Source organism: Magnolia sinica, chromosome 9, assembly GCF_029962835.1.
Source record: "Magnolia sinica isolate HGM2019 chromosome 9, MsV1, whole genome shotgun sequence".
In the NCBI taxonomy this organism is placed as follows: Eukaryota; Viridiplantae; Streptophyta; class Magnoliopsida; order Magnoliales; family Magnoliaceae; genus Magnolia; species Magnolia sinica.
This window is the reverse complement of record NC_080581.1, coordinates 71,740,731-71,761,866: the sequence shown is the minus strand read 5'-3', so window position 1 is coordinate 71,761,866 and position 21,136 is coordinate 71,740,731. Positions and strand designations below refer to the sequence as shown.

Below are 21,136 nucleotides of genomic sequence, written 5' to 3'. Positions count from 1 at the left end.
AGGTCCCATCGAGCGTGTGCGCAAAATTGCATAAGTGCAAGATTTGTTTACTATTCCGGTTGTGATAATATATATATTGAGTGTAATCAAGATTTGAGAGACAGTGAGTGTTTTATTACTTTCTAATTCGTTCCTAAGGATTCAATGGCATAACTAAGTCTTGTGAAGTAGATTCGATGCTTGTCATTACTCGTCGCTTTGTGTCGTGGTTTTTTTTCCCCATGAGTTTTCCACGTAAAATTCGAACTGTTCTTGTTCTATGCTTGATTCGTATCACTATCAAGGTGGGCCCCACAGTCACAGCCTCACTGAAGTTGGTGTTTCCCCGGCCTCACCAACCATGGACCAAATCCACCGGGGCGACTAGACTCGCGTATCTCCTGAGGCAAGAGAAGGATGGCAATTCAACGCATAGCCACTTTACGCAGGCTTGGACCTACCAGCTTGGGCCGTGGTTGGGCTTAGTCTCCGCACACATGACCCAATCAATTTTCACATCGGCCTTGGGCTCAAGTCATTTTACCCCGGCACAACCAGACCCAACTCATATGTAAATGTGCCATATCCTAAAATATGCCATTCCAATCTTCAATTAGGCAACCCATCCATCTTTGACCGTTGGTTCCATTCATCTAAAACGTCCATTTATTTGTGCATGTCTGGCCCACTTTTTCTTTTGAAAGGTATGCACGCATGGCCCACTTGATCAACAAATAGATTACAAACACTTTAAGTGAGAAATAGGGATTTTTATCAATTTCTACGACCAGTGAATGCCTATTTCATGATCGAAACCAAGTCGACACGAAGAGTCATCAAACCATGTTCCCGACATCAACAAGTGCCCGGGTCCAAGTTACATAAAATCAAATCATTCATCATAACAAAAGCATACAGATATAAAATCCCAGCAACGGTCTTCCTGGATTTCACAATAATAATAATGTTGATTCTGTAACTCAAAACACATGATCTGGTGACGGGCATCCAAGATTACCATAACACCACAGCCTCTAATTCTTACCGTGACTGCCATTACATGGGATGGACTCCCATCTTCTCTATAATGAGCATTGCCACATTTCCCTTTCGGGTGGGTTCCGGCACCTGCAAAATTGAAAATCATACACCCAAATTAGCAGATTATGGCATTCCATCTTTTGGTTAACATCAGTAAGAGCATAATAAAAGAGATGACATGTGAGTTTTGCTAAGCGCAAGCACACCTTCAGTGAATCCCCGGATCCACCGAGGGGGGTGGATCCCTAACTGTGGGGCCCACCGTAATGTATGTGCCTTACATCCACGCTGTCCATCCGTTTTGAGAGATCATTTCAGGGCATGATCCTAAAAATGGAGTAGATCCCAATCTCAGGTGGACCACACCACAGGAAGGAGTGGTGATTGAATACCCACCATTAAAAACTTCTTGGGGGCACCATAATGTTTATTTGCCATCTAACCTGTTTATAAGGTCAAAAAGACCTGTATTGAGGGACCACACAAATGTCAGCTCAATCCAAAAGTTGTGGCCCACAAGAATTTTTAATGGTCAATCACCACTGTTTCCTGTGGTGTGGTCAGCCTGAGATTTGGATCTACTTCATTTTTGGGATCATGCCCTAAAATGAGCTCTCAAAAACAGATGGACGGCATGGAATTAAGAAACTTACATCACAGTGGGCCTCATAGTCAGGGATCCACATGCCGCACCCATCGGAGCCATGCATAAGGCATGGTGTGCCGTAAAGGCTGTTACAAGCCGTAAAGGCCGTTACGTAAAGGTAACGGTGGCAACCATTACACGTTATGGGTAACAGATAAACTGACCCATAAAGGCCGTTACAACCCCCGTAACAGCCCGTTATGTCGCCCATAAAGGCTGTAATGGCCCCGTAACGATGTGTTACGGGGCCGATACAGGTTTTTCAGGTTTTTTTCAATAGCAAAAAAATAATAATAAAATAAAATAAAATAAAGAATAAAAGAGAGAGAGAGAGAGAGAGAGAGAGAGAGAGAGAGAGAGAGACTGTAACAGCCATTACAGCCCGTATCGTAAAGGTAACAATGGTGGCTGTTACGACCACCGTTACCGTTATGGAATACCTTGGCATAAGGTGGGTTCCACTTCCAAAAGAGTAAAAGGCCCAAGTTAGGATTTCCCGTGATATATTGATAGTATCAGCCAATATATTAGAATTGCTAGGAAGTTTGACCTAAAGAAAAGGAAACCTTTTCCTTTTCCGCAATTCTCTTCAGATGTGACATTTTCCTTTCTAAATCTACTTTTTAGTTTCCACCAATTTAAAAGGCCCCAAATGTCAAAAGAACATTTCATACATTGGACACTTTTCTTTTCTTCTTCTTCTTCTTCTTCTTCTTCTTCTTGTTCCGTTTGGTTTTTTCTTTTTTTTTCTTTTTTTAGAGAGAGAGAGAGAGAGAGAGAGAGCAGTTTGTTTGCTCATGCAGATAAAAAGAGGTCAATGAAATAGCCCACGCCACAGCCAAAGAAGGTGTGGAGAGATCGAGTCATTGTATCATGGACACATTCCCTCTTTCTTGATGTACCTTTTGCTTTTATAATAGATGTTTTATTTTTCAATTAGCTAAGGATTAGAAACTGCTATTAGAGATAGAAAAAACAGTCATGGAGTTGTAAATTTCTTAACAGTTTGTTCTCTTAAATAATACACGCGCAACTTCAAAGGGTATTGAAAAAGCCTCCAAATAATAAATTTAAACTCGTGAAATTACATTGTTTGAAACACAATGAAAAGAATAATCTAACCTCGAACTCAAAGGTGCTTGAAAGTTCTTCAAAATTTTATTCAATGAAAATTTTGTCTTCCTGCAAGGTCACTCTCTTAGCCAAGGTGCTTGAGCTTGTGTCCATTGAATTACTTCACCCTCCTTGAACCAAAGCGCTGCATCACAGGTGTGACAATCAGAATTAGCTTGCAAGACATCTCACAATAAAAGATCATACCAAAAATAATCCTACAGAGGACAAGATACAGATCAAATACATATCTTATAACATAAATGTAAAAGACCTATCAATTCTCCTGCATGTATTCTCTTCCGTTGGTGGACCTTGATGATCTCATAGGTGAACCATGATGATCTTGTGGCTTGTCATTATTATTGGGCTGAAATGTGTTAGAATAGAGTTTAGGCCCATAGGTTTTGCTTATGTAATAACCTAGAATGGAGGGGATTTGTACTTTTTCTTTTATTATAAAAGTCCTAAAACTCTCTCAAGAACATAGTATGGCATCATAGCATACCTTTGTCTCTTTCACTTTCTTTCTCTTCCCTTTCTTCTTTTATTTCTATAAGGTGAAATTCTAAATAGTTTTGAGGGTTAGTTTACACAAATCACCTTTTCTCTTTGTTCAACAACCATATGGTGAGTTGTGTAGTTGTGTCCATAGATGTACTTGCGGCCCGCTTATGCACACAACCAATCGTGATGGTTTAAAGTGGGCCATTATGCACCTATGGGCAGATTTGAAGATCAAGTGTGTATGTGTAGAAGTTGTCTATAGCCAGATTTGAAGATCAAGTGTGCATATAAAAGTCGTGAATGAATGTGAACTGTTTTTCATATTTGTTATCAATCGGTTCATACATGTGTGGTGGTGATCATTGATTTATGCTCTTAAAGCAAGTACACCCTGATCCATAGCTCAAGTGGTAGACTGAGTGAAAGATACCTCGTTTCAACACTGGCATCTTGGTATCGATCCCTAGTGGGGATGGCTAACAGTGAAGTGTGAACTGACACTGGGGTGTGCTAACAAGCTAACAAAAAAAAAAAAAAAAAGCTCTTAAAGCAAGTGTTGGTTAAGTTTAAATTCTAGTTCTTCCTGTATGTTTGATTTCTTCTCCCCTAAAAATAGCTGTCATGAATTATGCCAAGAATAGTTTGTCTCCATACGTCGATGGATCTTGGAATTACATCAACCAAACTAAACTGTGCAAATTATTTACAATGGGTCAGATCAATAGAATTGTTTTTTTACAGGAAAAAGAAATTGAAGTATTTGACGTCCCCTAAACCTACTGAAAGTTCAACAGATTATGAAGGTTGGGTGGTAGAAGATATTTAGTTTAAAGCATTGTTTTGAATAGCATGGAATCGCATATTAGTGCAAATACTATCTTTTTCAAAACAACAAAAGAAACAGGGAATAATATGAAGAAAAAAAAAATGTATTTAGGCGAGAAGAATTTAACTCGAATATACAAGTTGCTTTAGAACATCTTTGCGCTTCAACAAGAAGATAAGAATACAGAGGAATATCATTCGGTGTTGTGGGGTATGTGGGGAAAAACTAAATGTATATCAATCCCTATTGATTGATTATGGGATCATGAGACAGCAAAAAGAGAAATGTCGTGTTGCCAAATTCCTCTCTGATCTCCGTCCTAGGTTTGAGCCTATGCGAGCTCAAAATCTTGGAGGTAAAGAAATTCCATCCACTATGGAAGCGTCTGCTCGTGTTCAGTGTGTAATTAGTATAAATACACAGAATTCATCTACATTTGATTGCTCAGTATTTATTTCCTCATCCAGTAGGGGAGATGGAAGAAGTTGTGGTGGCCATGGCAATGGTAGATGATTTGGTAGTAGAGATTCAAGAAGAGGTCATTTTAGAGGTAAGAATACTAAGGGAGGTCATGGTATAGATTTTGGTGGCAGCTGCGATCATGGTCATGGTAATCAACAGCATTCTCATTGTGATCTTTCTAACAACACAGTCAATACATGTTGAGATCTCACTGTAAGCCAGCTTTGGCAATTTCGGTTTGATTTTTTTTATGATGGTTCTAAGAGCTATATCTCCAAGCCCATCTCTACCTATTCCGAATCAAATACCACAGGTGTACGGTTACATTATTCAATGATTAGTATGCCAAATTGCTAAAATATCATTCCACCCATACGTCCTCCACCACTACTCTTGTTCAGTATTGTACGATGTCTTGGTTCCTCCGAAAGCGTTCCTTGGGTTATTGATTATGAAAATTCAAGCTATATGACTACTAAGCATAGTATTTTATCTCAGTTAGATTAGTCTACTCCTATTTCCTTTGTAACATTAGCTGAATGCACCACAACCAGTGTATAGGTTGAGTACTGCTCATGGTCATCACTGTTATATATTACTAAATTTCCTTTGAGTTTGTTATATGTAAGCTAACAAAATATTTGAACTGTTCTGTCACATTTTATTCTTCCTATTGTGAATTTCAGGATCTAATGACAGGAAGGATGATTGGTGGAAGACATGAAGTGAATGGTCTTTACCATCTCGACATTGCAATGAGTGGAGTTGCACTACAGACAGATATCTTACCTCATCAATGGCATCACAAGCTTGGTCATCCTTCTTTGAGCAGTTTAAAGAGTCTTGTTCCATCTTTATCTTATGTAAGTTTGAGTGCGAAGCTTACAAGTTAAGCAAGCATCAGTCTCTTCTTTTTTTCTTTTTTTTGAAGAATGCATCATAGAGTCTTGTTTCCACCTTGTATTGATAAAAAGAGTGATAGTCAATTTGATTTCAAGTACTTTATAATTTTGAGGGCAGTTATTCTCGGATGACACGATTATATTTAATAAAAGATCACTATGAAGTGTTTTCCTGCTTTAAAGAACTTCAAATGGAAGTGAAAACACAATTCAACGCTAAGGTGTGTATTCTATGTTCAGATAATACTAGGAAATGTATCTTTTGAATTTAATTTAAATCTCTCATCTCATGGCATTATTCATCAAACCTCATATACAAAATGGTGTAATTGAACGTGAGAATCAACATTTACTCGAGGTTGTTATTGAATATGAAGGTTCCGAAAATGTTTTGGAGTGATGTAGTCTTAACTGCAAGCTATGTAATAAATCAAATGACTTCATCTATTTTAGATGGTAAATCCCCTTTTCTGTTTTATGTCTGGTATTCCCACATTTCCTATTCCTCAAATAATGTTCGGTTGTATGTGTTTCATACATCAATTGGATCATGTTCTTGACAAGTTTGAACTGAAGGTCATCAAGTGTATCTTCCTTGGATACTCACATATCAAAAAGGATACGAATGCTAAATTCCAATCTATCATAAACTTCATATATCGATTGATGTCAAATTCTCTGAACGTGCTCCTTACTTTCCTGAAGTGGGAGAGTCCTTGCAATTATGAGAGATTTCTGCTACTCTTTCTATTGTGCCTGACACAGATCATTCAGTGGGTGAAATGCATCTACACATTTAGCTCCACCTTTGCAGGTCTACACTAGATGTTCTCTCACCAATCCTCCTGCTTCGTCAGAAAATCATTGTCTTCCTGAATCTTCATCCTTAGCGTCTAATAAAGGAGATTTACCAATCGCTCTTTCACCAGGGTGTACGTTCTCGCATTCAACATCCAATTTTTTATATTTTTTTCCTATGCTAGTTTATCTCTTTCCTTTCAAAAATTTGCTTTGTCCTTATCATTTGTGTTTGTTGCTTATTCTTTCTAGGAAGCTCTAAGTCATGATGGATGGAAATGAGTTATGGAATAAGAGATGATTGCTCTCTATCATAATCAAACTTAAGACTCTAGTTTAAGTACCTGCCAAAAAACATGAGGTTGAGTGTCAATGGTTGTATACAATAAAGTACAACCCTCATTCTCACTCACTTTTGTTACTAAAACTGCACTCCATATACTCCATTTTAGTCCGACTAATTTTAAATCCTTTACATTCTAAAGCACTCTCCATAAATCTAGCTCTGTGTTTATGCCTTCTCTTGTCCTATCAATCAAAACTATAGTCTGCAAAGAACATACACCATGGGATCTCTACTTGCAAATGCCTCCTTAACTCGTCCATAACCTATGCAAAAAAGATTGGTGCAAGCCTACAGTAATTGGAACTCACCTCTCCACTAGAGGTCCCCACATTTCTTACTGCTCCCTCATACATATCCTTATTCATGTCAATATATCCTCTCTAGGAACCCTATCATAAGCTTTCTCTAAATCAATAAAGACCAAGTGGATATCCTTCCTCCCCTACCTATATTTCTCCACCAATTATCTAAGTAGGAAAATAGGTTCAGTGGTTACCTCTGGCATGATGCCAAACTGATTCTCTGATATTTATCCCGTGCCTTAGTCTTTGCTCAATGACTCTTTTCAGTGTTATCACTCAAAAGTTTAATCCCACAATAATTGGTGCAGCTTTGCATGTCTCATTTATTCTTAAAAATACGTACTATAGTATCTTTTTCCTCCATTTGTCTAAAATCTTCTTCAACCTTACAATCTTCTTGAACAACTTCGTCAACCAAAATAACTAGCATCTCCCATACGCTTTTTTTTTAGAGGTAACAATAATTTTATTAGAAGCTCGTAAAGCGAGAAAAGAATACAAACCCAAACAGGCCAAAAACCCAAAAACCAAAGAGCAAGCCTAACTCAAAGGAAAACCGAGTCGACTTTAACAGACACGGGCCAATCATTTACAAGGCCACCAACTTTGCTAATAACCTCATTGACTACCTTAGCAACATTTCTGAAACATCTCCTGTTTCTAGCTCCCCAAATAGACCAAAGCACCACCATAAGAGTCAACCTCCAAGAGATTTTCCCAGATTTATCCGTACTCCCGCCATGCCAAGCCCAAAGCAACTCCTCGACCCACCCCAGCATCACCCAATTAATATGAAATTATGAAGCAAAGAAAAGAAGTGAGTCCAGAATCTTCTCACAAACAAACAATGGATGAAAAGATGATCAACCATTTCCTCATTCCTCATATGCATCAGATATATATTGGGAAGGATCAAGGCTTTTTTCCCATACACTTCCATACCTATATCGGTATACCATCTAGTCTAAGGGCCTTTCCTCTTTCCATCTTTCTCAAAGCTTCTTTCACTTCAAATATCCTAGTCTTGTGAAAGTATCTATGGACTTTGGCGTCGTTTGACTTTATGGTTCCTTCCATCTCTATACTCTCACAGTGATTATCATTTAACAAGTTCTGAAAATAGCTTCTCCACCTTTCAAAACAAGAAAAGGGGTATCAACATTTTTACTTTTCAGTTTTCATCTCGAAAGAAAAGCAGATAATACAAGGAAATCAAGTAAAGAAAGAATTTTGCTTGAACATGCATGAAATGCATAAAGAGAATATGCTGCAATCAATGCCACTTGCAGTTCAAAAGGATTTGAAGATTCTCCATAGGTTCAACATTCAATATATCTAGGAACTCAAGTACAGAACAATGAGACTAAAAGTTGAATTCGGGAAACTTAATTCTTTCCGTTGGAAATTGAACAACATTTAGCAAATTTCTGTCCTGATTTTGCAAGGATCAGGAAATGGAGCGTGACAAAAATACCATGAGAACAGAGCAAAAAGTACAGGTTCAATTCACCTGTCACTTTTTAATTTACAAGTGCTAATTTTTAATGTATGATACACAGTAGAGATGATCCTTGCGAGCAGTACTGTAGGGGATGCCTACATGAGAGCAAATGAGGGGCAGACCACGTGGGCCCTATTGTGATATATGTGACATCCATGCCGACCATCAGAGGCATCACCCAAAATCAGGTTCATCCATGATTCAGGCGGGCCACACAAGTGGAAACACTGTACAGTTGAACATCCACCCTCCAAACTGTTTCCCATTGTGTGGCCCACCGGAATCACAGATGGACCTGATTTTTGGGCCCTAAGCTTAACATGGGGTGACACAATATGGTGGTCAGAGTGGATGTCCCGTGCACAGCAGGATGGTCCCCACAAAAATCAAGGGTGGGTATTCCTTCTCCAACTGTTTCCCTTGGCGTGGCCCACATGAATCACAGATCAGACTGATCTTTGGGGCCTGAGCCTCAAATTGGGTGACACATCTGATAGGAGTGGATGTCCCGTACACAGCATGGTGGGCCCGGTATAATATCAAGGGTCAGCATCCCGTCACAACTGTTTTTCCTTTGGTGTGGCCCACCTGAATCATGTATCCGGTTGATTTTGGGGCCCGGGCCTAAAATTAGGTGATGCACCTAATGGTTGGAGTGGATTTCACACAAACAGCAGTGGGGCGTCACAATGGGCTCACAGAAACGGTTTCCTACAGCATTGCCTGCAAACCATTCCCTTGATACACATGCCATAAACATGTAGCAAACACGTATTGCAACACTGTTTGTACATGAACCTTAAATGTAAAAGGCATACTCATAGCATATATGATGCAGGACAATTAACCACTTGCTCTAAAAGCTCGAACTGTTAGAGTATGGCGAATTAATTCATTTATCTCATAGTCCAGGCCCCACATCTTATGGGTTAGGACCTCGGCCGAGCCCCCCTCGTGGGCCCCAAATCACATGGGTACCGCCTCACACAAGCCGTCCACCCCGAGTGTATCCCCGCATCCCACAGGCTACCCCACTCGAGCCAGGTGTGAAATGCGCATTAATCACTCCCGGTGAGGAGTCTCGAACACGAGACCTCCCCCGTGGGCCTCGCCCACCCCGAGTGTGCCCCTACATCCCACAGGCGACCCCACTCGAGCCTGATGTGAAAATGCCCCTGCATTAATCACCCCCGGTGAAGAGTCTCGAACACGAGACCTCCCGCTCTGATACCAAATTTGATGCAGGATATGAAAATTAACTATGATATGCAAGATCTCAGGCTGTAGATCAAACTAATTTAGAAACATTCAAATAAAATTTCCACATCCCATACAAAAGTTCAAACATTCAAGCAAGGAGAATCTGTGCGGGTCCAGACCTACACAGGCTAAGGCTGGATCAATAAAAATTATGAAGCAAACGATACTCAAAGGGAAGTAAAAATTATCCACACATGCAGAGCAATCAGTCCCTAATTCAAGGGATTCACCAATTTCAGTTCAGAGAACCCTGGGGTAAGAAAGGGGTAAACAAATTGAAACAATGCAATCTAAGGTTAAGGTTATGGAAAAGAAGTACGAGAGGGATAAAAGGGGCGAAAATTCTGAACCTAGCGATAGTCCACGCACGTGGATAGCGGGCCGGGCCTAATGCACGTGCGCAGGGGCCTGGCTGCATGTGCGAGGGGGCTCCAAATCTGGAAACCGCCTCCTATGCTCTGGTCGATCAGGGGAGGGCTTCAAAACCTTCGAGTTTCATGGCAATCCGATGTGCAGTCTATGCGTGTGCTCCGCCGAAGTTTCATCCCTCCTGCAGAGCCAGAATCTGGAATTTTGTTGTAAAGAGGAAAATTGCTGCAATAAAGAACAGATTTGAATCGTAGATGATTATACGAGATGAGAAGTATGGATGGTAGAAGATGGAAACGAATCGAGATATATATGGCTTCACACCACAATAGTCAGCCCTTCGAAGAAGGGAGGGCTTCTCACCCAATTGGATTTCCACAACTCAAGAACTCAGGGGAGTAGAAAAACGCAAGAATTTTATTAATCTTCAACGAATGAAAAAAAAAATACAATGGCTGCCTATTTATAAGAAAACCCTATACCCCAAAACTCGCGCCATGTGCGCAACCTATTACTTGGCGATGAAATAAACAAAAATAACAACTAATCAAAATAATCTAAACCGTCCATAATATTCTAAATAACAATAATAAGCAAAACCTAAAATATGAGATTAATTAGACTAGTGGACCACGATCATGAGAACTCATGATGGGCTTTACTTGACTATCGGGCCCACTCTAACGAACCACAACTCAGTCTTCTAACTAGAAAGCCCTCCCTGGACGTCGCCATCAAGCTAGATCGACGGTAGGGCCCTCCTCCTTGCCGTCGCCATCGTACGTATGCGTGTACGCGTGATATCCCCATCAACTCTCTCCAACTGCGAAGATTTCGCTACTAGCAAAACAAAACTCCTAAACCGCTCTAGGATGTCATGATCAAGTCTCTAAAACTCCTCCTGAGTGAGTCATGTGTTGTTTGAAGTTAGGCGTGACTTCCGTTTAACCAGGTACTTCTGAAACCCGCCGTCCAATGTTGATACTATCTGATGGTTCAAAATATCCTCTATTTCCTCTCTGGGTGTGGAAAGGTTAGGTATGAGAAGTAGAGGCTGGGAAGAAATGTCGGGAAGAGGCCATGGATCAAGGGATGGATCTGGGGAATCAAGATAGGTGGGCGAAGGGCTAGACAAAGGATCAATGGTCCCCTGAAATATAACTAAATCATCCACATTGAATGTGGAACTAATTCTCATGGAAGGTGGAAGATCTACCACATACGCATTGAAACCGTTTCGTTTTATAATTTTAAAGAGTCCAGCGCTACGCGTGTGTAATTTACGAATGGCCCCCTGAGAATACCGCTCAGGCCTAATGCGGACCATCACAGTCCCCTACATTGAATTCCTGAAAACGTTTGTGCTGGTCTGCAGAAAATTTGTAATATTCATTACTAGTAGTGATCTTTCGCCTGATTTCTTGATGCAATGAATGAATGTGATGCACAAAAGACTCTGCAGACTCTGACGGCCTATGGGATAGTGACATAGGGACAAGATCAATAGGCTTCCTAGGCTTATAACCAGTAACGACTTCAAAAGGACTTCGACCTGTAGACTAATTACCAGAACTATTGAACGCAAACTTGGTTATAGGTAGTACGGTGTCCCATATCCTGGTATGCTCCCCCACTAAACATCTGAGCAAACTCCCTAGGCTCCTATTGACCACCTCAGTCTGACCATCGGTCTGAGGGTGGTAGGCAGAAGAAAATTGGAGCTTAGTATTCATCATGTGCCATATTGTCTTCCAAAAGTAACTCATGAATCGCACGTCACGGTCAAACACTATGATTTTTGGTAACTCATGCAGTTTGATGACCTCACTAAAAAATAGCTTGGCAACATGAGATGCATCGGAGGTCTTAGAACAAGGAATGAAGTGGGCCATTTTAGAAAAACGGTCCACGATAACAAATATGGAATCGTATTTCCGAATAGTCTTGGGGAGTCCAAGCACGAAGTCCAAACTAATGTCTTGCCAAAGGATGAATGGAACTGGCAAAGGTGTGTATAATCTTAAATTTTATTTCTTTTGCTTTGCCAGTTGACAAGTACAACACTGCCCTATAACTCTAGCCACGTCTCACTTAAGGTAAGACAATGGTCTTGTCTCGACCGAAATGACCCGCTACCCCTCCTGAATGTAACTCCCAGACAAGAAAATCGCAGAAGGAGGTGCGTGGTATGCACAAGCGGTCACTCTTAAACAAATATCCGTCTAAAATCAAGTACTCACTGCTAGCTCCTGACGGAGTCTCTAACAACGACGCGTACACAACTCCAAAATCTGGACACTCAAAATAATCTTCTTTGATGCATTCGAGGCCCGTGACTTTGACACATGGAATTGAGTAATGCGACTCGACAACTTAACGCGTCGGCAGGCTTATTCTCTACACCAGCCTTATACTTAAGCACAAAAGTATACTCTTGAAGGAATTGAACCCACTTGGCATGCCTAGGGTTCTTATAGGGGAATGCATTACATGTTTAGGGTTTAGTTTGTTTATGTCCATTATACATCAAGTCTCATCAAATATAGCTGTTTAGAGGTCCGTAATTCCTGATATAGGCTGCTGAAATTTCTGTTAACAGAAAGTTAGCAACTCACATTGCTGGAATTCTGTTATCCCTTTATTTTAATAGCTATATTGCTGAGTTTTAGTAACATTGTGTGGTTTTCCCCATATAAAGTCCCTTCATTTTCTGCAGAGTAATATGTGCCTTATCCTTGCCATATATGGGTAGCATAGCTGATCGATTGACTATTAGATCTGATATTTCAACTCATTCCAACTTGTCAGATCTCTTTTACTTTTGTTACTTCTCGTTTCTTGATGGTTGACCAAGAAAATGACCAGACAAGTTCCACATGGAATACAAATAGATAATAGAAACATTCCATTCCCTTGAGTTTCCGTTCAAGCATATTGAATATAACATAACCAACTGTCTTGAAGGAGTGTTACGTTTCACAAGCACAACACATGTGGACAATATTCTATTGATAAACAAGGTTAATAAAATATTTTATTACTCACCTATTTCACGCTTGCCATTATCAGGACTGTCACTTCCATGAACAACGTTTCTGCACAAGATTTATCATATAACATTGTCTTCTTACAAAATCCAAGAAATCAACAATGCATGCTTATAATCCATTATATATCAATAAGATGCCGAACCTTCCTGTTTGAATGGCAAGGTCTCCTCGAATGGTGCCAGGTTCTGCTTGAAGAGGATTAGTAACTCCTATAAGCTTACGTGCTGATGCAACAACACCGACACCTTCCCAAGCCTTCCTCACCAATGCACAAAAGAAATTATTATAGAAGGAAAAAAGGTATCCCACAAACAAGTATTCATGAATGAGTAGAGTTGAAATGTTTTCTCTTATTATGAATTCACTAAGAAGAGAGAGAGAGAGAGAGAGAGAGAGAGAGAGAGAGAGAGAGAGAGATTACTATAAGTTTACCATACACACAACTGGGCCTGAAGTGATGTAATCTATCAGCTTAGGGAAAAAAGATTTCCCTTTAAGATCTTTGTAATGCTCCTGCAACCATCAAACGCACAGAAAAAAAATGAAATTCATGAAAAGAAAAAACAAATAAGGAACACAAAATGGGTTTTTTACGGCATGACTTTATCATCAAATTCATGTTAAACCATAAAATGCGTGTCAAGAACATGAATGAGCACATAAAAGAATGATACTTCATGCGTCAAAAAGAAAGTAACACGAAATGGGGTTTTTCTACTATGCTCCCATTATCCTCGAATTCATCTCAAGCATCAAATACAAATAAAATCATAATCTTTTTTTCTTTTTTCTTTGTTCTTCTTCTTTTTCTTTTTCTTTTTTTTTTCTTTTTTTTTTTTTTTTTTTTTTTTTTTTTTTTTTTTTGAAGATGACAATTTCATTAAACACAAGACAAGTCAAACATAAAAAAAGATAAATGAAATGGGGTTTTTTACCAAGTTCCCAGTATCATCAAATTCATGTCGAAACATCAAATGCACATAGAAAAAGGAAGGAGCAAAAAATAAATAAATAAATAAATAAAATTGTTATGCTCCAATTAAAATCAAATTCATATCAAAATGATATAATTCTCACACCCGAGAATGAAAAATCGAAAATGTGTCCATCAATGACAAAAAAACAACAGAACATGAACAAAGATTAGAAAACAAACCTCAGCTAATTCCTTAGGGCATTGGAAAAGCTTTAAACCTCTCAGCAGAAATCCCTTCTTCTCGAAGCGAGAAATTATCTCTCCCACCTTAAAAAATCCAACCAAAATACATACAATTCAAAATAAAATAAAATCTTATTCTTTTTATTGGCAAACAATAAAGTTTGTAAGAAAATACTTGATAAACTATGGTCTAACTGAAGTTATGGCCCTTGATAGAAAGGAACGGCGAAACAAGATTCACATAGCCGACCCCAATTAGTTGGGATAAGGCTTAGACGATGATGGAAGAAAAGGCCAAGGGCCAAGACAGAGAAGGCTAAAACAAAAGCTGATCAAATGAGGTGGGTGCAGCCACTCAAAGAAGGGCATCCCCTCCACCCAATAGCAAATAAGACATTTGACTCTAAAGATGACATCTGAGACAGGTGTCCACATTCCATTAAAAGTGCGGTTGTTACATGCCTTCCAAAGGACAGCCCCAACCCTAAAACTTGTTGCTTTTAGGAAAAAAAAAAAAAAAAGAAAAAAAAGAAAAGAGGAACAGATAGACAGAGAGGGGATGAATCTTACAAGGCCACGTTGAACACCATCGGGTTTGACCATAATGTAAGTCTCCTCAGCTTCTTCCTGAACTTAGAAATACATGAAGAATTAAAAGAAAAGGGAAATGAAAGATTTTCTTGTTTTCAATCAATATATGAAGAGAGAAAGAGAGAGAGAGAGAGAGAGAGAGAGAGAGAGAGAGAGAGAGAGAGTAACCATAGAAGCTACGAGGTGGGGAAGGAAGATATGGGGTTTGTTCTTCTTGGTGCGCATTTTAGCATGGCGATGAAGTGGAGAACAGAAGCGGAGAGGAGAAGGGTGGAATGCTGCAAGGTGATGGGTGCGTACAGTAAGCCTCTGAGCATAGTACAAGCTGCTATTCCTTTCAGCAGGAGCTGCAGAAGCAAGGGAGACAATGCCAGCAGCTGCCATACGATCAGTGACCTGCAAAAGAAATAGTTGGAGCAGCAGTCCAAATTGAACCGTTGATATTGATAATAATTGGATGGTTAAGAGTTGTCCAATCACTGCAATTTTTTGGTCTACATCTCATCCACATGTCAGTCCACCAGATCAATAGTCCTGATCACAAAATGTTTGCCAAGCCCACCTTGATGAGGGGACCAGATGGAATTACTAATGCAGTGACATACTACACATTGTATTCATCTTCCACGAAATAGATTAACTAGAAAAAACTCACCTCAACTAGCCCGAGTCATCCAAGATGGCTCAACTCAAACTAGATTTTCCTGATAATAGAGTAGACTCAAATTTGATTGGGATTCAGCCAAAACTCGAGAAACTTTTAATTGGTCAAGACATTGCCAAAACTTGAGAACAACTCAATCGACTCAAAAAGCTTCAGAAGAATTCGACATGAATTCCGAAAGAATGAAGACCAAGACTCCTGATTCAGCACAACTGGATATTATTTATATTTTAAATCATCATCATCATCAAAGCCTTATCCGAACAAATTGGGGTCATCTACACGATTCCAATTCCGCCACACCACTCTATCAAGGACCATATCCTCAGTTAAAAACTATAGTAGAGAATTGGAAGGAAAAAAAAAAAAAGAAATCGGAAAAACTTGCCCAAGTTCACAAGAAACTCATCCGAGCTTTCTACTTGACTCGACTCAGTTTCAAGTCAAGCTGAAGATTTCTACAATTTTTCTTTTCAGTTTGTATAAGTGTAGCCCTATCCCCACGTGTGACTGTGTGAGCAATCAACGGTGTTGATGACGGGCCCACTGTGGATAGTCCGGGGACCAAAAATCCCCAGCATCAAAAGATCCTGATTGTCAAATCCTTGGCCTTTTCTGCATGAATGTTGATGGTGTTATGCTTCTAACCATCTGTTTGATAGTCAGAGATCTAGGGCACGGGCCATCCAAAGTGGGGGAAATCATACAGTTCTTTTAAGCATTGAGCATGAGGACCACTTGTACAAACTAAAAACTTGACGGTCATGTAGAAACTCTGAGGATGAGCATTGTTATCATATCTCATTTCTTTTACGGGGAGTTATTTGATGCATTGGGAAAGTTAATGATTCGTACTGATGCACACAGAAACTGGCCCGATGACGTAAATATAACTCAACTTGAACCATCCAAAGTCGCGCACCCACATTGAATGGGTCACAATTCCAAAATCAGATCGACCTAACCAACATAACGTCCAATTAATGGGCATCTGTCTGTTGAATATAGATCATTCACCATTTTTCACTTACACTGTTCGTCAAATGTTTGTCAGTTGTCCACCTAGGATAACATAAATTTTGGACTGCAATCAATATAAAGTGGACACCACAATTTGGACAGTTTGATTGAGTTACATGTTATACATGTGCGCAGTAAGAATGCATCCTCATGAACTATTTCAGTTTCCCAGAGTATCAAAGCCTTCTCTTCATTTTAACCACCTATCCACAAGCCAACAACCCGAAATTTTGATCATCCAATCAGATTCTGATTCTAGACATGTAACCCAACAATGTTGATGCTCCGGATTGATCCACACATGGTCCTATTATCGTTGAGCTGGGCTCGAGTATCATGCTATATAACTCATATCTGTCTATTCCATGCACCTTTCAAATGAGCATAAATCACTTCATCATCCTCACTAAACCTATCTACCTGCTTTCTTCCACTCTTATTCTAAAACTATTTTCTTTAGCTTTATCTATAAGGTTTTGTCTATTTAGCCTTTTACAATGACTGCATAGCAAATTTAATATGGAAATCATGAGAAAAAATATATATATATGAAGAATGATCATAAAGAATAGATTAAAATCAAGTTGAAAATAAGGACTGGTTGCAGTTTGGGGTGCATGCATTTTGCAAGGTTTTTGGCATTGTTGGAAAAGGAAGAAACGGAGAAGAGTGAAAAAGGAATCAGAATTATTAATAATACAAAGGATTGTAAATTTGGTATATACTGAAACTCCGTGTATAAACCATCTCTACCACGTTTGATTGGTGGAAATACCCATTGATCAGGACCATGAAATCAATAGTTAGCCTATCTGTAGCCCAAAAATCATATTGATCAAATGATCCTAGACCTCAATAGATGGAGCTCTTTGTGGAATATTGCTGATAAGTTTTGTTGACAGCGAAAAGGCTGGTTGACAATTGCACGGTTGGGAACATGGATATAAATATTGGTATCGTATTGGCCAATACAGTCGTATCGTATCCGTATCGGCACAAGCCCATACACGATACAAGGGCATATCAAAATAACTAACCCGTCTTGGCCGAGACGGGGTGTATCAAAACCGATACAGGGCCGATACGACCACTACGGCCAATACAGACCGATACGCTCATAAAACCCCAATTTCGATTTTTTTTTTTTTTTTTTTTTTTACTCATGTCTCCTCTTTTTCTTTTCATTTAAACCATGGAAGAATCTTAAAAAGTCATTTTAGCCTAGATATAGACCTATTTTGGGATCGAAACAAATGATTTGAATGGAATTCAACAAATCGAAGCGAATTAGACCATTATGAGAAAAATCGGAAAGAAGGGTAAACCTTCACTTTCTTTTTTTATATTTTCATCTTCTATTTGTTGTATTTCCAATATAAGGGACCATTGTTTACCAAATCATGTTTGATTTGTGTTCAATTAGGGCCCATTCAGTTGACCTTTAACAAATCAAATCAACAAACAGCATTCTCATCAAAGAACGGTACAATACATCATTGAACACACACACACACACAAAGCCATTCAACTTTTTAGGTTATCCCACTCAGAGTTAGCCCATCAAATTGAAAGGGTCAAAATCAATAAGCATGCAAACCTTTACATGGTAATCAGTTCCAACATACAATTCTTATTGCGCACACGCGCGCGTGCACACACGTGCATGTGTGTTTGTGTGTATACACATAATTATATATGTGATTCTATATTTATGGGAAATGATTCATTGCAAACATTTTATGTTTTGAGTGAAGCCCACCATGTTGTGTGTATGACACCCGACCTATCCATCAGAGCCGCACTAGCTCGTTTGGCCATGGGCCCAAAAGTCAGGTAAATCCATGACAGGTGGGCCACCTGACGAATCCATTGGCCTTTTTTCGGGTGGCCTTAGCATCAAGGACAATTAGGTGTTAAGGCCAATGGATTCGTCAGGTGGCCCACCCGAAAAAAGTACGTATGATGGATGGATTTTATGTACTGTACACATCACAACAGGCCCCAAAAAAGTACGTGTTTATCAACCACTGCGCTCTGCTATGTGTAATGTCTTTAAAGATGTAATCCCTTTACATGAACTCTGAAACATGGGGATTTCTCCTACCCTGAAACAGAATTATTAAGAATATAAACAGATTATCCTTGAAACTCTTTTCAGGTATGGAGTTTTTACAAGCACCCAAACGACCGCTAAACAAAAAAGGAAATCACAACAACTAAGGGGCCGTTTGGATGCCTGTAACTTCTGTAAAATGTAAGAAAGTTACAGGTGACTTTCTTACAGTTTGTGTTTGGGGAAGAAATGTTACAGGTAACAAAGTCTCAACCTGTAACTTTCTATCAGGTAAGATTGCAAGAAATGTAACAGAGGAATTAGGTGTTTTTCAAGTCACAGGTTACTTTGTTACAGGCAACGGCTATCCATTTCAAAGTTGGGAGAGGGTGGTGAAAACGCAGCTGCATTGAAAATGCACCTACCTGCTCTGACCCAACGTCTTCTTCTCCCTCTCTCAGCGTCTCCTTTCCTCTCTCTCTCTCTCTCTCTCTCTCTCTCTCTCTCTCTCTCTCTAGCGTCTCGTTCCCTCTCTCTCTCTCTCTCTCTCAGCGTCTCCTTCCCTCTATCTGCTCTAGCAAGTTAAGCCCAAACCCTTGTGTGTTTTTCTTTTTATCTTTTATCTTCATCTTTTTTCCTCTCCGTTATTTTTTATCTTCTGCGTAAATGCGGAACGGGCGCTGTTTGGCCAGGGGTGTGGTTTCGGATCCCTAACTGCGGGGCCCACCTTGATATACTTTCCTTACATCCACACCGTCCATCCGTATTTAAATATCATTTTAGAATATAATTTAGAAAATGAAGCTAATCCAAATATCAATTGGGCCACACCACAGGAAACAATATTAACTAAATTCGTACCATTAAAAACTTAATGGGTGGAGTAGAATATTTATTTGCCATCGACCCTGTTGATGAGGTAACAGAGACTTGTATGAAAAGACCACACGAATTCAATAACTTTTATGCTTCACAGGAAATTTTTAATGGTCAATTACTATTAGTTCTTATGGTCCACTTGAGATTCAAATTTTTTTATTTTGGATTATATCTTATCATGAGATTTCTAAAAAAATAAGAATTTGATTTAAATACAAGAAACACTTAAGTTTGAAAATGATAAGCTTGCAGTCCTACCAAAGTTATCTGGATTAAAAACCACCTATGATGGGCAGATGAAATCCAAGCAATGGATCAGTTGGTTCTCTTCATTTTCACCGTAAATACAGAGAAGTATCATAATCGAAAACTCAGATGGGACAGATCACATGGAAGATCATACAAACACAACCAAAGCATGTATATTTGCTTGTTTCAGCCAACCTATGTTTTCTTTAATGGCCTGAGTTTTGGCCTATCCCTTCTTCATCCCGGTGGACCACTCCTGATGAATTGGGTTTGATGGAGTGTAGGTGGACCCCACATTCCATCTGAATGTTTCTACGGTGGGATCAGCCTACCCATTATCAACCATTGCTCCCTTTGGTGTTGCCGGCCTAAGCAATAGATCGATCTACGTTTCGGGATATGGGTCTAATACGGGGTGGCAGATTCAAGAGAAGGGTAGGTGGGGCCCACACATCTAGTGGACCAGATACAGCTACCATGCATGCATTTGGACGTTTATGATCATTCCTACATATGGCATTTCACTTGAGGTGGTTATTGTTTTGTGGGCCCCAACATGATGTGTGTTTCCTATCTATGTCATTTATCAATTTTTTCACACTATTTTATGTTATCATCCCAAAAATGAGGCAGATTCAAATCTTATATGGACCACACCGCAGAAAAGAGTGGTAATTGATCACTCATAATTAAAAACTTCCTATGGCTCACAAAAGTTTTGGATTAAGCTGATATGTGTTTTTTCTCTTCATCTAGGTGTGAGTGGCCTAATCAAAAGGTTGGATGAAAAATAAAAATTAAAGTAAGACCTGGGAAGTTTTTAATGGTGATCATTCAATATCCACTGTTTTCTTGCGGCGGGGTTCACTAGAAATTTGGATCTCTCTAAATTTTTGGCTCATGCTCTGTAATGATATGGAAAAATAGATAGACGGTTTGGATAATACACACATATATCATGCAGGGCCATAGAGCATTGTCAGTAGCCACCTCGCTATTGACGCTGTCTGTACGCAGTACGCGTCCGTTCACTTCCACCCGGGAGCGGATTGGATACTGATAGATAGCTTGAGTGGGCAAACGGCTGCTGAAGTGACGTGGCAAAATGACATGGGTGGATAACAGTAGACTGTTTCCTTCCAATAAATGCTTTCCAACGAGGGATCCATCAGCGGCTGTTTTTACATTTAGGCCGTGATCGCACTCGGCCATGCACAGTAATTACATATCTTAAGAAAAAAAGATGCTGCTGGGAACCAGGCGGGGCCCACTGTAATGTTTGTGAGAAATCTTACCCGCCATTTGTTTTTTGAGTCCAATTCAGGAGACGAAGCCAAAAATGAACCGTTTACATAGCTCAAATGGGCCAAAAATGTGATAATTGAATGTCCACAGTTTAAATATTCATGGGCCACACAA

The 21,136-nt window shown here is 39.5% G+C and overlaps 1 protein-coding gene across 5 annotated transcripts; it reads right to left on the bottom strand.

The window, feature by feature from the left end:
* Window positions 1-734: 734 nt before the first annotated feature.
* On the bottom strand, window positions 735-19,152 carry LOC131255648 (nucleoside diphosphate kinase 2, chloroplastic). 5 transcript variants are annotated; one of them, XM_058256421.1, is made up of 10 exons: window positions 19,015-19,152; window positions 15,021-15,248; window positions 14,832-14,888; window positions 14,259-14,345; window positions 13,535-13,615; window positions 13,245-13,357; window positions 13,098-13,147; window positions 5,461-5,520; window positions 2,789-2,924; window positions 735-1,107 (listed from the first exon to the last, which is right to left on the bottom strand). In XM_058256421.1, the coding sequence occupies exons 2-9, from the start codon at window positions 15,234-15,236 to the stop codon at window positions 2,857-2,859; spliced, it is 732 nt and encodes a 243-aa protein (XP_058112404.1). In that variant the 5' UTR covers window positions 15,237-15,248; window positions 19,015-19,152; the 3' UTR covers window positions 735-1,107; window positions 2,789-2,856. The 5 variants fall into 5 exon arrangements, with proteins under 5 accessions (XP_058112404.1, XP_058112405.1, XP_058112407.1 ...); XM_058256422.1 differs by lacking the exon at window positions 19,015-19,152 and adding an exon at window positions 15,508-15,556; XM_058256424.1 differs by lacking the exon at window positions 5,461-5,520 and having other exon boundaries at window positions 19,015-19,151.
* Window positions 19,153-21,136: the final 1,984 nt, after the last annotated feature.